A 13,735-nucleotide genomic window follows, 5' to 3' on the forward strand; every position below is an offset into this window, starting at 1 on the left:
TGCTGTAGCCTTACTGAGGTCAGCAGTGGACTTGCTGTCTGTCTTAAAAAACGAATAGCTCTGAACCCCTGAGTTACTCATTAACCAGACCATTGCGTCACTGAGTATTCTGTGATGTTCCAGAGTGGCTTTTGTACTTGCTGATAAATAAATTCAGAGCAGAAGACCACCCTGTTGTCCTTGTGCCCAATGTATTTACTCTGAACATGATGCAAGCAGTGGTTTGCGGGATTAACTGACTTTCACAAGAGGAAACCAGGAAATTGTGTCAGACAGGTTTTCCATCTTTGGGTTGGAGTCACAAAGTGTGTAAGAAAAATACAATGTGTTTGTGGAGGGTGAGTGTTATTGATAAATTCCACAAGTTCTTGGTGCATTGCAGCAAACCTTTATAGGAAAAGGTCAACATTATAGTTTGGCTGCACCCTCTGAACATCTGTTGTTCTTACATCACAAAATATGATAACACTTTGTTGTCAGCGCCCTAAATAAGGTTTATATCACACATTTTATTTATAGATATAATAAATGATAATGTCAGTGTATGTCAACCACTACATGCTATGCATTACGTGTAAAGAATGTGTTACATACACTGAGTACACAAAACATTAGGAACACCCTCAGAACAGCCTCAACTCATCAGGACATGGACTTTACAAGGTGTCGAAAGCGTTCCACAGGGATGCTGGCCCATGTCGACTCCAATGCTTCCCACAGTTGTGTCAAGTTGGCTGGATGTCCTATGGGTGGTGGACCATTCTTGATACACACGGGAAACTGTTCAACGTGAAAAACCCAGCACCCCGTTCAAAGGCACTTAAATGTTTTATCTTGCCCATTCACCCTCTGAATGGCACACATACACAATCCGTCACAATTGTTGCAAGGCTTAAAAATAATTATTTTACCTGTCTCCTCCCCTTCATCTATACTGATTAAAGTGGATTTAACAAGTGACATCAATAAGGGATCAAAGCTTTCACCGGGATTCAGCTGGTCAGTCTATGTCATTGAAAGAGCAGTTGTTAATGTTTTGTATACTCGGTGTAGTTAAAATAATAACTATCAAAAAGCAGAGTCCCTTTTTGCTGAAACAATACTGCCACTAACTGAATTCTTTTGGTAACTTCACTTCAATTCAACGTCTATTCCACGTTGGTTCAATTTAATTTAATTGAAGTGACATGGAAACCACATTGATTCAACCAGTGCGTGCCCAGTGGGATGTTCCGTATTGATGAAAATATTGTAATATGAAGTTGGGTTATGGTGGATTATGTTATTTTGACTTTATCATTCATCTAGATATTATTACTCTGAACTACATTTACATAAGTATTCACACCCCTGAGTCAATACTTTGTAGAATTACTTTTGATCATTGCTAGACAACCATTTTCAGGTTTTGCCATAGATTGTCAAGTAGATTAAGGTCAATAACCTAAAACACAAGGCCACTCAGGAACATTCACTGTCTTCTTGGTAAGCAACTCCAGTGTAGATTTGGACTTGTGTTTTAGGTTATTGTCCTGCTGAAAGGTGAATTCATCTCCCAGTGTCTGGTGGAAAGCAGATTGAACCAGGTTTCCCTCTAGGATTTTGCCTGTTCTAAATTCTATTCTGTTTCTTTTATCCTAAAAAACTTTGCTGATGACAAGCATTCCCTTAACGTGATGTAGGCACCACCATGCTTGAAGATGTGAAGAGTGGTACTTAGTGATGTTTTGTGTTGGATTTGCCCCAAACATAATGTTTTGTATTCAGGACATAAAGTTAATTTCTTTGCCACATTTTTTGTACTTTTAATTTATTGCCTTATTGCAAACAGGATGCGTATTTTGGAATATTTTTATTCTGTACAGGCTTCCTTTTTTTCACTCTGTCAATAAGGTCAGTATTGTGGAGAAACTACAATGTTGTTGATCCATCCTCAGTTTTCTCCTATCAGAGCCTATCTCTGTAATTGTTTTAAAGTCCCCATTGGCCTCATGGTGAAATCCCTGAGCGGTTTCCTTCTTCTTCGGCAACTGAGTTAGGAAGGACGCCTGTATCTTTGTACTGACTGGGTGTATTGATCAAATCAAATCAAATTTTATTTGTCACATACACATGTTTAGCAGATGTTAATGTGAGTGTAGTGAAATTGTTGTGCTTCTAGTTCCGACAGTGCAGTAATATCTAACAAGTAATCTAACAATTCCACAACAACTACCTAATACACACAAATCTCAATGGATGGAATAAGAATATGTACATATAAATATATGGATGAGCGATGACCGAGCAGCATAGGCAAGATGCAATAGATGGTATAAGATACAGTATATACATATGAGATGAGTAATGTAAGATATGTAAACATTATGAAAGTGGCATTGTTTAAAGTGACTAGTTATCCATTTATTAAAGTGGCCCTTGATTTCAGTCTGTATGTAGGCAGTATTTTTTAGTCTCTTGGTCCCAGCTTTGATGCACCTGTACTGACCTCGCCTTCTGGATGGTAGCGGGGTGAACAGGCAGTAGCTCAGGTGGTTGTTGTCCGTGATGATCTTTTTGGCCTTCCTGTGACATCGGGTGCTGTAGGTGCCCTGGAGGGCAGGTAGTTTGACCCCGGTGATGCGTTGTGCAGACCGCACCACCCTCTGGAGAGCCTTGCGGTTGAGGTAGATGCCTAATGAACTTTTATATTTATTACTTTTAAATCTTTTGAATGAATTTTTATCTTATTAACACTTTGTTCTAGCTAGTTATTTGTGTAGGTAGCTATCAAGTAAACACAATGATAGCCTACCCATTTGGGAGCCAGGCTGACCCACTGAGGAGCCAGGCCCAGCCCATCATAATGAGTTTTTCTCCACAAAAGCACTTTATTACAGACAGAATACACCTCAGCACCCACCCCCACCACCACCACCCCTCCCCCCCCCACCCCTACGTGGTCTGCGGTTGTGAGGCAGGACAGGACGTACTGCCAAATTCTCTAAAATGATGTTGGAGGCGGCTTATGGTAGAGAAATTAACATTCAATTCTCTGGATAGTCCTGCAGTCAGCATGCCAATTGCATGCTCCTCAAAACTTGAGACATCTGTGGCATTGTGTTGATTGACAAAACTGCACATTTTAGAGTGGCCTTTTATTTTCCCCAGCACAAGGTGCACCTGTGTAATGATCATGCTGTTTAATCAGCTTCTTGATATGCCACACCTGTCAGGTGGATGGATTATGTTGACAAAGGATGAAATGCTCTCTAACAGGGATGTAAAAAAAATGCTGCACGAAATTTGAGATAAATATCATTTGTATCCGTATGGAATATTTATTTTATTTCAGCTCATGAAAAAAGGGATCAGCACTTTACATGTTGTGTTTATATTTTTGTTCAGTGTAGTTTTGCTTGCTGAAATTGAAGTAATTATTTATTTTAGTTAAATGAAAAAGATAGAGTTTAATGAACGACACTGAAATTGGTTACAAGGTTGTACCACAGATGAAAGGGGAGTTAGTTAAAAGTATCTTTGGAAGAAATTGAATGGCAGGTCTTGACCTGCAGATGTATTCCTACAACTGTTTTTGAATACATTAGGCTACACATCTCCCTTATCAAATGAGGATATACAGTCATTTTTGATTGTGGGTTTATTGTTATATTTTAAAAGAACATTTTAAAAGGCCTCTGATACTCCCCATTATAATTTCAGTCACAAACTTAACTGTTCAACACACCTCCATTTGTATTTGTTTTCTAATATAGGCCTAGATGTAAAAAGTCCAAAAATTTACCATTTGATGTTTGCTGATTAACTCTATCATGAACTCACTATAATTTACCGCATGTTTTTCAATGAATTGATGTAGTTGATGTCATGAACTGACAATGACAAAGACAGCATCATGAGATCATGTTGCCATGAGAGAAGTTGCTGAGGCCCCTTCTCTAGAATGACCCTTACACTGAACTAAGTTGCCCAATGCTGCAGTGGTTTCCTGTTGTCATTTCTGCAGTGCACAGGCCTTTAGTGATATAATACATCTAGTCTTTATGGAGCTGTGTTCCTCTGAGGTTAAATAGGCTCTGCTGAGAATGGGCTGTTAATCGTCAGAGTAACAGCCATGTTATTTATTCCACCACAGAGTATTATGTTTGTTTTCTATTATTTCTCTTTTTTTCTCTGCATTGTTGGGACGTGCCCGCTAAGTAAGCATTTCACTGTTAGTCGACTACACCTGTTATTTACGAAGCATGTGATAAATACAATTTGATTTAATTTGAGATGGTTAGGGAAGACAGACTTTGTTTGTGAGATATTCCATAACGTTCAGAAGAGCAGTATGAACACCATATCTGTTTTATTTCTTGATTTAACCCACACAGGTGTGACAATGTTTACATATTTCACAAGACCATTGATGTGGTCATAATGTTCTCACACAATACGTGCGTACAATGTCAAGGCTTTTGCCAATATGGTAATATGATCTACATCATTTTGTTTCAAGTTATTTTTATCAACAGGAGAAGGCAATATCACCCCCAATAGCAACCCCTACAAAAATGTCCATTCATTAGAATCCGCAAAATAATTAATATTTCCTGTTTCTGCAGGATTATTTTCCTGCTGTGGCAGACTGGCTAACATTTTGATCCTATACCTGTACTGTAGAGTAATGGCAGGAAATGCTGGATGTTGTCTGGGAGAAGTGGTAGTTTCTGAAAAAGCCACAAGAGGGGGAAAAGCTCCTTATGTTTGAGTTCACTGCCTGTGTCTGTTGTATCTCAAATGTATCTCAAACAGTGGAGGCTGCTGAGGGGAGGATGGCTCATAATAATGGCCAGAATGGAGTGGATGGAATGGTATCAAACACGTCATGTGTTTGATACCATTCCGTTCCAGCCATTACAGGCCATTCCAGACATTATTATGAGTCGTCCTCCCCTTAGCAGCCTCCACTGATCTCAAGCCAACATGTCAGCAGGCAGCCTAGCGGTTAAGAGCATTGGGCCAGTAACCGAAAGGTCACTGGTTAGAATCCCAGAGTTGACTAGGTGATAAATCTGCTGATGTACCCTTGAGTAAGGCACTTAACCCTAATTTCTCATGTAAGTCGCTCTGGATAAGAGTGTCTGCTAAATGACTAAAATATATTTGTATAATTTATTCCATAAGAATGATTCATCTAACACTGTTGTGGTCTTCTTATACACATAATAGTACAAGGCCACACATCACCACAATACATGTCTACTTAGAAATAATAGACTGTTCCTCCTTACACTCAATTTGTCATGTAATCAGTCATGTAATTACGCGGTCAGGGAGGCAGGCGGTGTAGCAGGCGGTGTAGCAGGCGGTGTAGCACGCTGTGCACATTGTGCCCTTTTTGTACAATACTCCCAAAATAGACATTTAGTTTAAATTTGACACCCCAAATGACTACGTATCAGACTTTCTGTGCCCTTTGCTACTGCCTATGTTTAACACAATACAGCTTTTTATGTTGTGGTAGTACTTGTGTTTTCAACATATCCAGCATTGCATTCAATCATAGCTAGGCCATTAACAATGTACATTATGTCATGTAAAAGATGCTCAGACTACATTCTGTGAGAATTTGTACTGTAGCAGGCTCCTTGGTTTCTCAACAGGCCTAACTGGTGGGGTAATATAGTATCAATGAACATCAAAACATGCTATGTTTGTGTGTTAATTACTACAAGGTTACAGCTGGATTAGTTAGGGGGAAATGATTTTCTAGGAAAGTACAACCCTTTACTAGGACCTGTAGTCACTGCGGGCGGTGCTGGATTGAAACCGCAGAGTGGAGTGAAGGGAACTGAGCTTCTTTCTCTTAAAGCAATCAGTCCCTAACCTGGGATGACTTGGAAAGTGCCAGAAAGGAACTGAAAGTGAAAGAGGGTAATCGAAGCAGTTAGCCAAAAAACAATGTAATTAGAACATTATAAGCTATATACCGTATCTCTATGCCGGCAGCTGTGTGGTTACACAGATGGCTGCATCTAACTAAGATCATTTCAGAGTGATTCGGCTGATGTGCTCAATTAATTGTCTCTCGCTGACTGAGACTATTTCAACACAGCAGAACACCATCCCATAATTCTCCTCCCTTGAAATGATCTTCCCTCAGCTGTTGATCATATCCGCTCATGGATTGGAGAACCTGGTTGATGTCTAATTTGAGAGAACATATTTATGTCCGGATCAAGTTGTCCCACTACATTCCTGTTTTATTGTCATTGTTTTCGAGTCATATCCTCATCTTGAGTTGTGACCGACACGCATAGAGTGAAGCTTCTGGGATAAAGTAGGACAAGTATTTTCACCCAACTCATTGAAGTTACAACTTCAATATCTCTTTGTGAAGTAGTTTACAGTTGTGCCAGAGAGTCACTGTTAGACAACTTATCTGAGTTCAATCTGTTTTGAAGGGCCTGCCATTGTGAAGTGTTCAGTCTGCTGGCATAACGTTACAGTAAATTAGTCTTCTTGAGCCTGTCCCTCAGGCAGCGACATGAACAGACATCTATTCCTGGCTTTACCCCCACTAACCTGCGGGGGAGGCAGGGAAAACAGCTCGAACATCTTCTTTGCTCAAGTTTCCAAGTGTAAAGAGCTCTCTTGAATGCAAAATTGTGGCCCTGTGAGACGGCAATGCCATGTCACAGGGCAACAAAGTGTGCGTGGGTGTCATCATCAAACACACAAAGGGTAGATTTGTAAGCTGGGTCTTATTAACATGACTCAGGATAAGACACAGATGCAGACACAGGAGGCAGACAGTTCGAATCTCAGATGTTTATTACAAAACAGGGGGCAGGCAAACGGCAGGTCCAGGGCAGGCAGAGGTCGGTATTCCAAGACAGTGTCAAACAGGGACAGAATGGCAGGCAGGCTCAGGGTCAGGGCAAGCAGAATGGTCAGAACCAGGAGGACTAGAAAACAGAAACTAGAGATACTGGAAAATGGGAGAACACGCTGGTAAGACTTGACAAGACGAACTGGCAACAGACCAACAGAAAACCGCAGGTATAAGACAGAAGACGAACAGCAGAGGGGCTAAGAATCTTAGAGATGATTGGCTTGCTCCAACTGGCTGTTGGACTGGGGGTGAAAACCGGAGGACAGGCTTGCCACTGACCCAATAATGGTGTAGAACTCCTTCCAGAACCGGGACGAGAACTAAGGACCACGATCGGAGACCGTGTCCACCGGAAGTCCATGGATCCGGAAGATGTGCTGCACCATGAGCTGGGCCGTCTCCTTGGCTGGAGGGTAACTTGGGAAGGGGAATGAAATGGGCGGCTTTGGAAAACCTATCCACCACCGTAAAGATAGTGGTGTTGCCATCTGATGGAGGGAGACCAGTGACAAAGTCCAGGGATATATGGCACCAGGCACATTCTGAGCACACACAGTGCAGGCAGTGACGAATGCGGAGATGTCAGGAACCATGGTGGGCCACCAAAAACGTTGTTGTACAAAGGCCAGGGTCTGACGGTAGCCAGGATGGCAAGCACGTCTAGAGGAATGAGCCCATTCCAGGACAGGGGAACGGGCAGAGTCCGGGATAAACATCCGGTTAGCCTTCGCCGGAAGGGGAGGCAGAAGGACGGATACACCCTGCAGCCAGGGAGTCCTCAATGTACCTTTCCGTCGCCTTGGTCTCTGGATCCAACAGGGAATAAAGCCACCCACGAGCTGGTGTAGTGCCCGGGAGAAGGTCGATAATGCAGTCATAGGGCTGATGCGGAGGGAGCGATGTGGAACGGGCCTTGTTGAAAACTTCCAGGAGGTCCTGGTACTCAGCGGGAACGGCAGAAATGTTTGAGGCTTTTCCAAAGCCCACAGGAAGACGTCCCGGTGCAGACTGAGCCGACTTCAGGCAATGAGCATGGCAGAATGGGCTCCAACCCTTGATAGAACCAACAGTCCAGTCAATAAGGGGATTGTGCCTCTGGAGCCATGAACCAAGGGAACCTAAGGAGATTTGATGAGCAGAAATGTCATTGACTCACTGTGGTTACCTGACACTCGCAGGTTGTTAGGAACCGTATTGTGGGTGACTCTGCCAATAGAGCACCCATCCAGCGTTCTGATGTCCATGGGAATGGAGAGGGGTTGAGTTGGGGTTCCCAGCTCTGACACCAGGGTAATGTCCATAAAACTCTCGTCGGCCCCAGAGTCAATGAGTACCCAGAGAGATTTTGACCGGTCCTCCCGGGCATCAGCGTTATAAGGTATGCTATCTTCGAGCGGCCCAAGGGAACAGAAGAGGGCTGCAGCTCGAAGATGAGGGAGCACTGGGAGAGAAATGCCCGACAGGTTCCTGAATCTCCAGCGTAGCGCTCCGGAGGAGGTAAGCAGTGTTCTCGGGAGGCTGGGGTGGGCTGGGGAGAGTTACTGAGAGGCTGGGAGGTTACTGTTGTGGCTGGCTGCCTAATAGACAATCCGCGGAATTGCTCCAGCAATGTGTTGAAAGTGCGGTCATGGCTTTCTACCGAGGTCTGGAATCCTTCCATAAGATTTTGAAGTAACTCCTAGTGTCTTCCAATGGTGGCTCCTTGTGAGGAGACAGAGTTGTGGAACTGGTCCGAGTCTGCTGGGTCAGTCATAGCCAGTTTGAACTAACACGACTCAGGATGAGACACAGATGCAGACACAGGAGGCAGACAGTTCGAATCTCAGATGTTTATTACAAAACAGGGGGCAGGCAAACGGCAGGTCCAGGGCAGGCAGAGGTCGGTATTCCAAGACAGCGTCAATAAGGGGCAGAACGTCAGGCAGGCTCAGGGTCAGGGCAGGCAGAATGGTCAGAACCAGGAGGACTAGAAAACAGAAACTAGAGATACTGGAAAACGGGAGAACATGCTGGTAAGACTTGACAAGATAAGACGAATTAGCAGCAGATCAACAGAAAACGCAGATATAGTATGTACACAGGGCAAAATGGAGGGAAATGGGAGACACCTGGTGGGGGGTGGAGAAACCCAACTGTCAAACAGTAACTCAGCTCAGTTAATGTCATACTTTAGGTAATTCGTTTCTGGAAGACCAACAGGACATGGAGGATATTGTCACCATGTTGTAATGATGTAACTTGTAATAATGCTGTTCACACAATAATTATTAAATACATTCAATTACCTTTTGTTGAAACACTGGTGGAAATTTAACATGGACTTTGACATTGAGAATTGAGAATATGCAGCTATTTCAGTAATGCGGTTCAGTATTAGCACCATTAGGGATGGGAGTGTTAGCAGGGCACAAGTTGGCACCTTGTTGGGGTTTATTTTTAGTGTGTATAATTTACACAATGTCCTAAATTAGGTATCAAGCTGGTCAGGGGCAATAAAGGGCATCAAGCTGGTCAGGGGCAATAAAAGGTATTAAGCTGGTCAGGGGCAATAAAGGGCATCAAGCTGGTCAGGTGCGATAAAGGGCCAAGGACTTGGAAACTCTTTGAAGCCTTTGAGGCCTCTTCTCATGTCAACCCTGGCTTTAATGTCTGGCTTTAATGAAAGTTGCAGAGCTCCCTGGGGCGTCAGGTACCCTAGTGGTTAGAGCGTTAGACTTGTAACCGAAAGGTTGCAAAATCGAATCCCTGAGCTGACAAAGTAAAGATCTGTCGTTCTGCCCCTGAACAAGGCTGTTAACCCACTGTTCCTAGGCCGTCAGAGAGGCAGTCATTGAAAATAAGAATTTGTTCTTAACTGACTTGCCAAGTTAAATAAAGGTAAAATAAAAATACATAAAAAAACCCACATGGTTCTTCAGCTATTACATTACCAGTTGTTGGTTCCTGGGAGACAAGACAGGTTGTGAGGGATACATAAGTGGCAGTACTTGCAGTCGTTATCTTGTCAAGTATGACTTATTTCTTTTAGAACAATGTCCAATTTCAGCACTGAGCTTCAAAAAATAATCTAAGATTTTTCACACAGTGGAGATTGGATCCCTCAAACCCACTTGTTCACCGACTTCTAGCATCCTCACATAACTTTCCCGTTCTTTCTCTGATGATCGTGATGGGTATTGACACATGGAGTCTGGGGTGCAGAGATCATCTAAAAATGTAGGTGAATAGCAGTATGCGAATTAGTCTGGTTTTAATGAAGGTTGCAGAGCTCCCCCCCCCTCTCCTTCCCCTCTAAATGTCTCTCTTCCCGTGGCCTCAGGCTGCAGCTAAAAGCCCCAGTGGACAGGAAGGTTCCAGACTGGCTCAATCAGGCCCTGCTAATGGAGGTAATGGTTGTTGTGTCATCCCCCTGTGCTGCTTCATGGTCAGGTCCACTGCAGAGAGGCAGGCAGCGAGGAACACTGATGAATGTCAGAGAGCTATCTCCCTGCACGAGAGAGAGAGAGAGAGAGAGGGAGAGAGAGAGAGAGAGAGCCATCTCCCTGCACGAGAGAGAGAGAGAGAGAGAGAGAGAGAGAGAGAACATCTCCCTGCACGAGAGAGAGAGAGAGCCATCTCCCTGCACGAGAGAGAGAGAGAGAGAGAGAGAGAGAGAGAGAGAGAGCCATCTCCCTGCACGAGAGAGAGAGAGCGAGAGAGAGAGAGAGAGAGAGAGAGAGAGAGAGAGAGAGAGAGAGAGAGTGAGAGAGAGAGAGACATCTCCCTGCACGAGAGAGAGAGAGAGAGAGGGAGAGGGAGAGCGCGAGGGAGAGTGAGAGAGAGAGATCTCCCTGCACGAGAGAGAGAGAGAGAGAGAGAGAGAGAGAGAGAGAGAGAGAGAGATATCTCCCTGCACGAGAGAGAGAGAGACGAGGAATAGAAAGGATCTGCTTACAAGGGTGATCGCTTTCTCCTCTTCCAGTCATGGAGCATGCTCGTGAGTGCCCTTTATTCTGTCTCTGTGTGTGTGTCTATGTTACTGTGTCTATTTGAGTGTGTCTGTGGGTGTGAGAGAGTTTCTTGTCTTTGTGTTTGTTGTCAAAGTTAGTGTGTGTGTGTACTGTACAGTAGTTGATAGCAGGAGCTCTCTAATGTTCTCTGTTGGCAAAATTGCCCCTGGACTGTGCATGAAGAGGGTCACCTAGAGCCAGCTGTGATTGCTAAGTACCCTACTGTGCAAGCCTATTGAAGAGGACCTTTATGAGTTTCCCTCTGTGCATTCAGATCAGCTGTTCAGGGAACACCGCCAGGCAAATAGACCCTTGCCTGTAGTGTGATTTTGTTGGTTTTCAGTTGTTTAAATTACTTAGTTTTTGCCTAAATTTTTTCAAAACCTGGTTTGTGTTGTAGTTATTTGATTAAATAACGACAAAACACACAGCCTTATCACTTTGAGGCATTACATTTAGTAATATTACATGCATCATCATCACATAACTTATCATATAGTGATATCTAGTGACAGGGTATGATGACTTGGTCTTTAGTAGTGCATTACGGTCAGTCTAAAATCACGTTTGCCACACTGTGAATGTCATAACATTTAGCCGAGTCTATTAACTCATGCCATAACTCCTGTTCAAATACAACTTGTATTGGAGAAAGTGGACTGACAAGGAGGACTAAGTACGTAGATTGCCCACACAGAAATATATCAACTGCCACTATGATAATACTACAGTAGTAAAAAAAACAATGATGTAATGTATACAAAGATGCGATACAAAGCCATTCTGCATGACTTTGTGTGTGTCTGTTATAGCTTTGTATATTTCTTTACCCATGATTTCATATGGTCCAGGTGGATTCTTAACAGTAGATTGTGTTCTTCAATATTTGTTTAACAATGCAAAACGTAATTTGTATTCTGTATCATACGAGGCAGGTTGTCCACATTTGCATCGCCTCAGACCACAGTGAATCAGCAGTGTCATATTGATGTAGAAAACCCCAATGCTTGACAAAGGCTAAAGTCATTTAAAGTGATTGATAGGATCTGCTTACTCCTTTGTTTATTTCACAAAACTCAAGAAAGAGTGAAAACTGATTTCTCAACTTCCCTGTGGCATTATTAATGCTGAAAGTTAGCTTTTTCTGTCACAATCAACCATACCCCAAAATAGATGTACTCCATGGTGAGAAATGTTGTACTATTTCCATTGGTTAATGATTGAATACGTTCTGACAAATGTTTGATTATTTTGTGTAGTTTTATGTTGTATTTTCAATTGAACTTTTAATTGAAAGAACTTTAGTACAGCGTGACAGCGTATGCCCTTGAAGCAGCAGACCAGCCTTGGTCCAAACAACAGGACTCATTGTGGCAGTGTAACGGTTCAATCTTGGAAAGGGACCAAAGTAACTGTAATAATGGTGAAAATCAATGACACTAAGCATCAATAACCTTAGCAGCATGAAACGTCTGAACAAAGACAATTGGATTGTAATTGAGGAAGATCAGATTTGTCATTTGCTACAGGTAGTGGTGGTTATTTTTCATTTTTTTCATTTTTTTGTGAATGAGCAATAGGTGTGTAGACCTCTGTCTCTGGCTGAGTCTGTTGTTGCTCTCCTCTCTCTCATAATGAACCTGTATGTGATCATTAAGCCCCAATTTCTCTGCACTGTGAAATATAATGCTCTCAATTCTCTCTGCAATGGGCTATTATTAAGCAGCCTAGATTTCAAAATAAGAGCCATCCAGACCAGGGAAAATAATCTACTTACTGACAGGATGCCATGTATTGATTTGTATATCTACAACATTTAGGTGTAGGAAGTGAAGTGGTCCCGTAATGATAGATTCACGCCATCCAAACAAAGTAACAAAGTAACTGGTATCAGTTTCAATAATAGTTTGCTTGTGGAGAAGATCAAATCTAATCATGCTGTGGATAAAGTAGATCATTCTGATATGTCAATGTTAGTTTTTTTCTCAATATACCATACAGGTATATACAGTATTTGTATGTGATCCCTTTTGATTTGTGTATGTGCTGAAAGGTTGAGGTTGCAGCATACTTTGAATCAAACTAGGGTGCAAATTGCACATGCAAAACATAGTTACCATCCCGTCACTACCATTGGAAGTATGAGTACGTGCTTGCACCTCTCTAGCTCACATTATGCCATTTTCATTTTTGTCTTTTAACTGTTGCTAAAACAGCCAATATTAGCTGGGTCCATCACATAAATTCACTTCAATGTGTACTGTACTGCCGCCGGTAATCTGAATGCACTCACTGACACTTAGCTCTGTGTGATTAGACTATAAGCAACTTGGCAAACTCAACGACCATCCAATTATTTCCCAGTGCTTGATGGCGAAACTAGGCCTTTGCTTTTTGGATCTAATAGCAATTACCTGTATGGGCAAACGGTCCTGTCTGCTCCACTCATTCCTTCATGCAGAACTAGTCATACAGTATGAGGCCTAACTCGATTTAGAGCACTGAATGTATCAAATTTGTTATGACATAGTTAGAAATGTTCACCATGGTTTTGCTGTCATTTTAGACCGATAGATCCTAGGTTATATAAAAGATTGTTTACCAACACTTTGGAACACATTCCCTTTGGTACCACATTTGAGGTTAATAAATAAATAATCTAAAGGAAGAGGAACTAAAAAGCACCACTTAAACAATAATTACCTTGTATTTTTTCTGAGATTGCTGCTTAATAATGTATGACTCTTTCTCTTTTTCCTCCACGTCGATGAGCTGTGGCCCATTGAGCTATTTTCTCAGACATCCTGTTACAGTGCAGTTCCTTTTTTATCCTTGGCCATTAGTCAATAAGTGAGGTATACTGTAA

The 13,735-nt window shown here is 42.4% G+C and overlaps 1 protein-coding gene across 1 annotated transcript in view; it reads left to right on the forward strand.

Moving 5' to 3' along the window:
* Nucleotides 1-10,828: 10,828 nt before the first annotated feature.
* Nucleotides 10,829-13,735, forward strand: part of phactr2 (phosphatase and actin regulator 2) — a 58,866-nt gene continuing 55,959 nt past the window's right edge. The window contains exon 1 of the mRNA XM_014179907.2: nt 10,829-10,856. Coding sequence (XP_014035382.1) covers nt 10,844-10,856 — 13 coding nt within the window. The 5' untranslated portion in view covers nt 10,829-10,843. The remainder of the gene's footprint in view (nt 10,857-13,735) is intronic.

The sequence above is a fragment of the Salmo salar genome, chromosome ssa28 (assembly GCF_905237065.1).
Source record: "Salmo salar chromosome ssa28, Ssal_v3.1, whole genome shotgun sequence".
Classification (NCBI taxonomy): domain Eukaryota; kingdom Metazoa; phylum Chordata; class Actinopteri; order Salmoniformes; family Salmonidae; genus Salmo; species Salmo salar.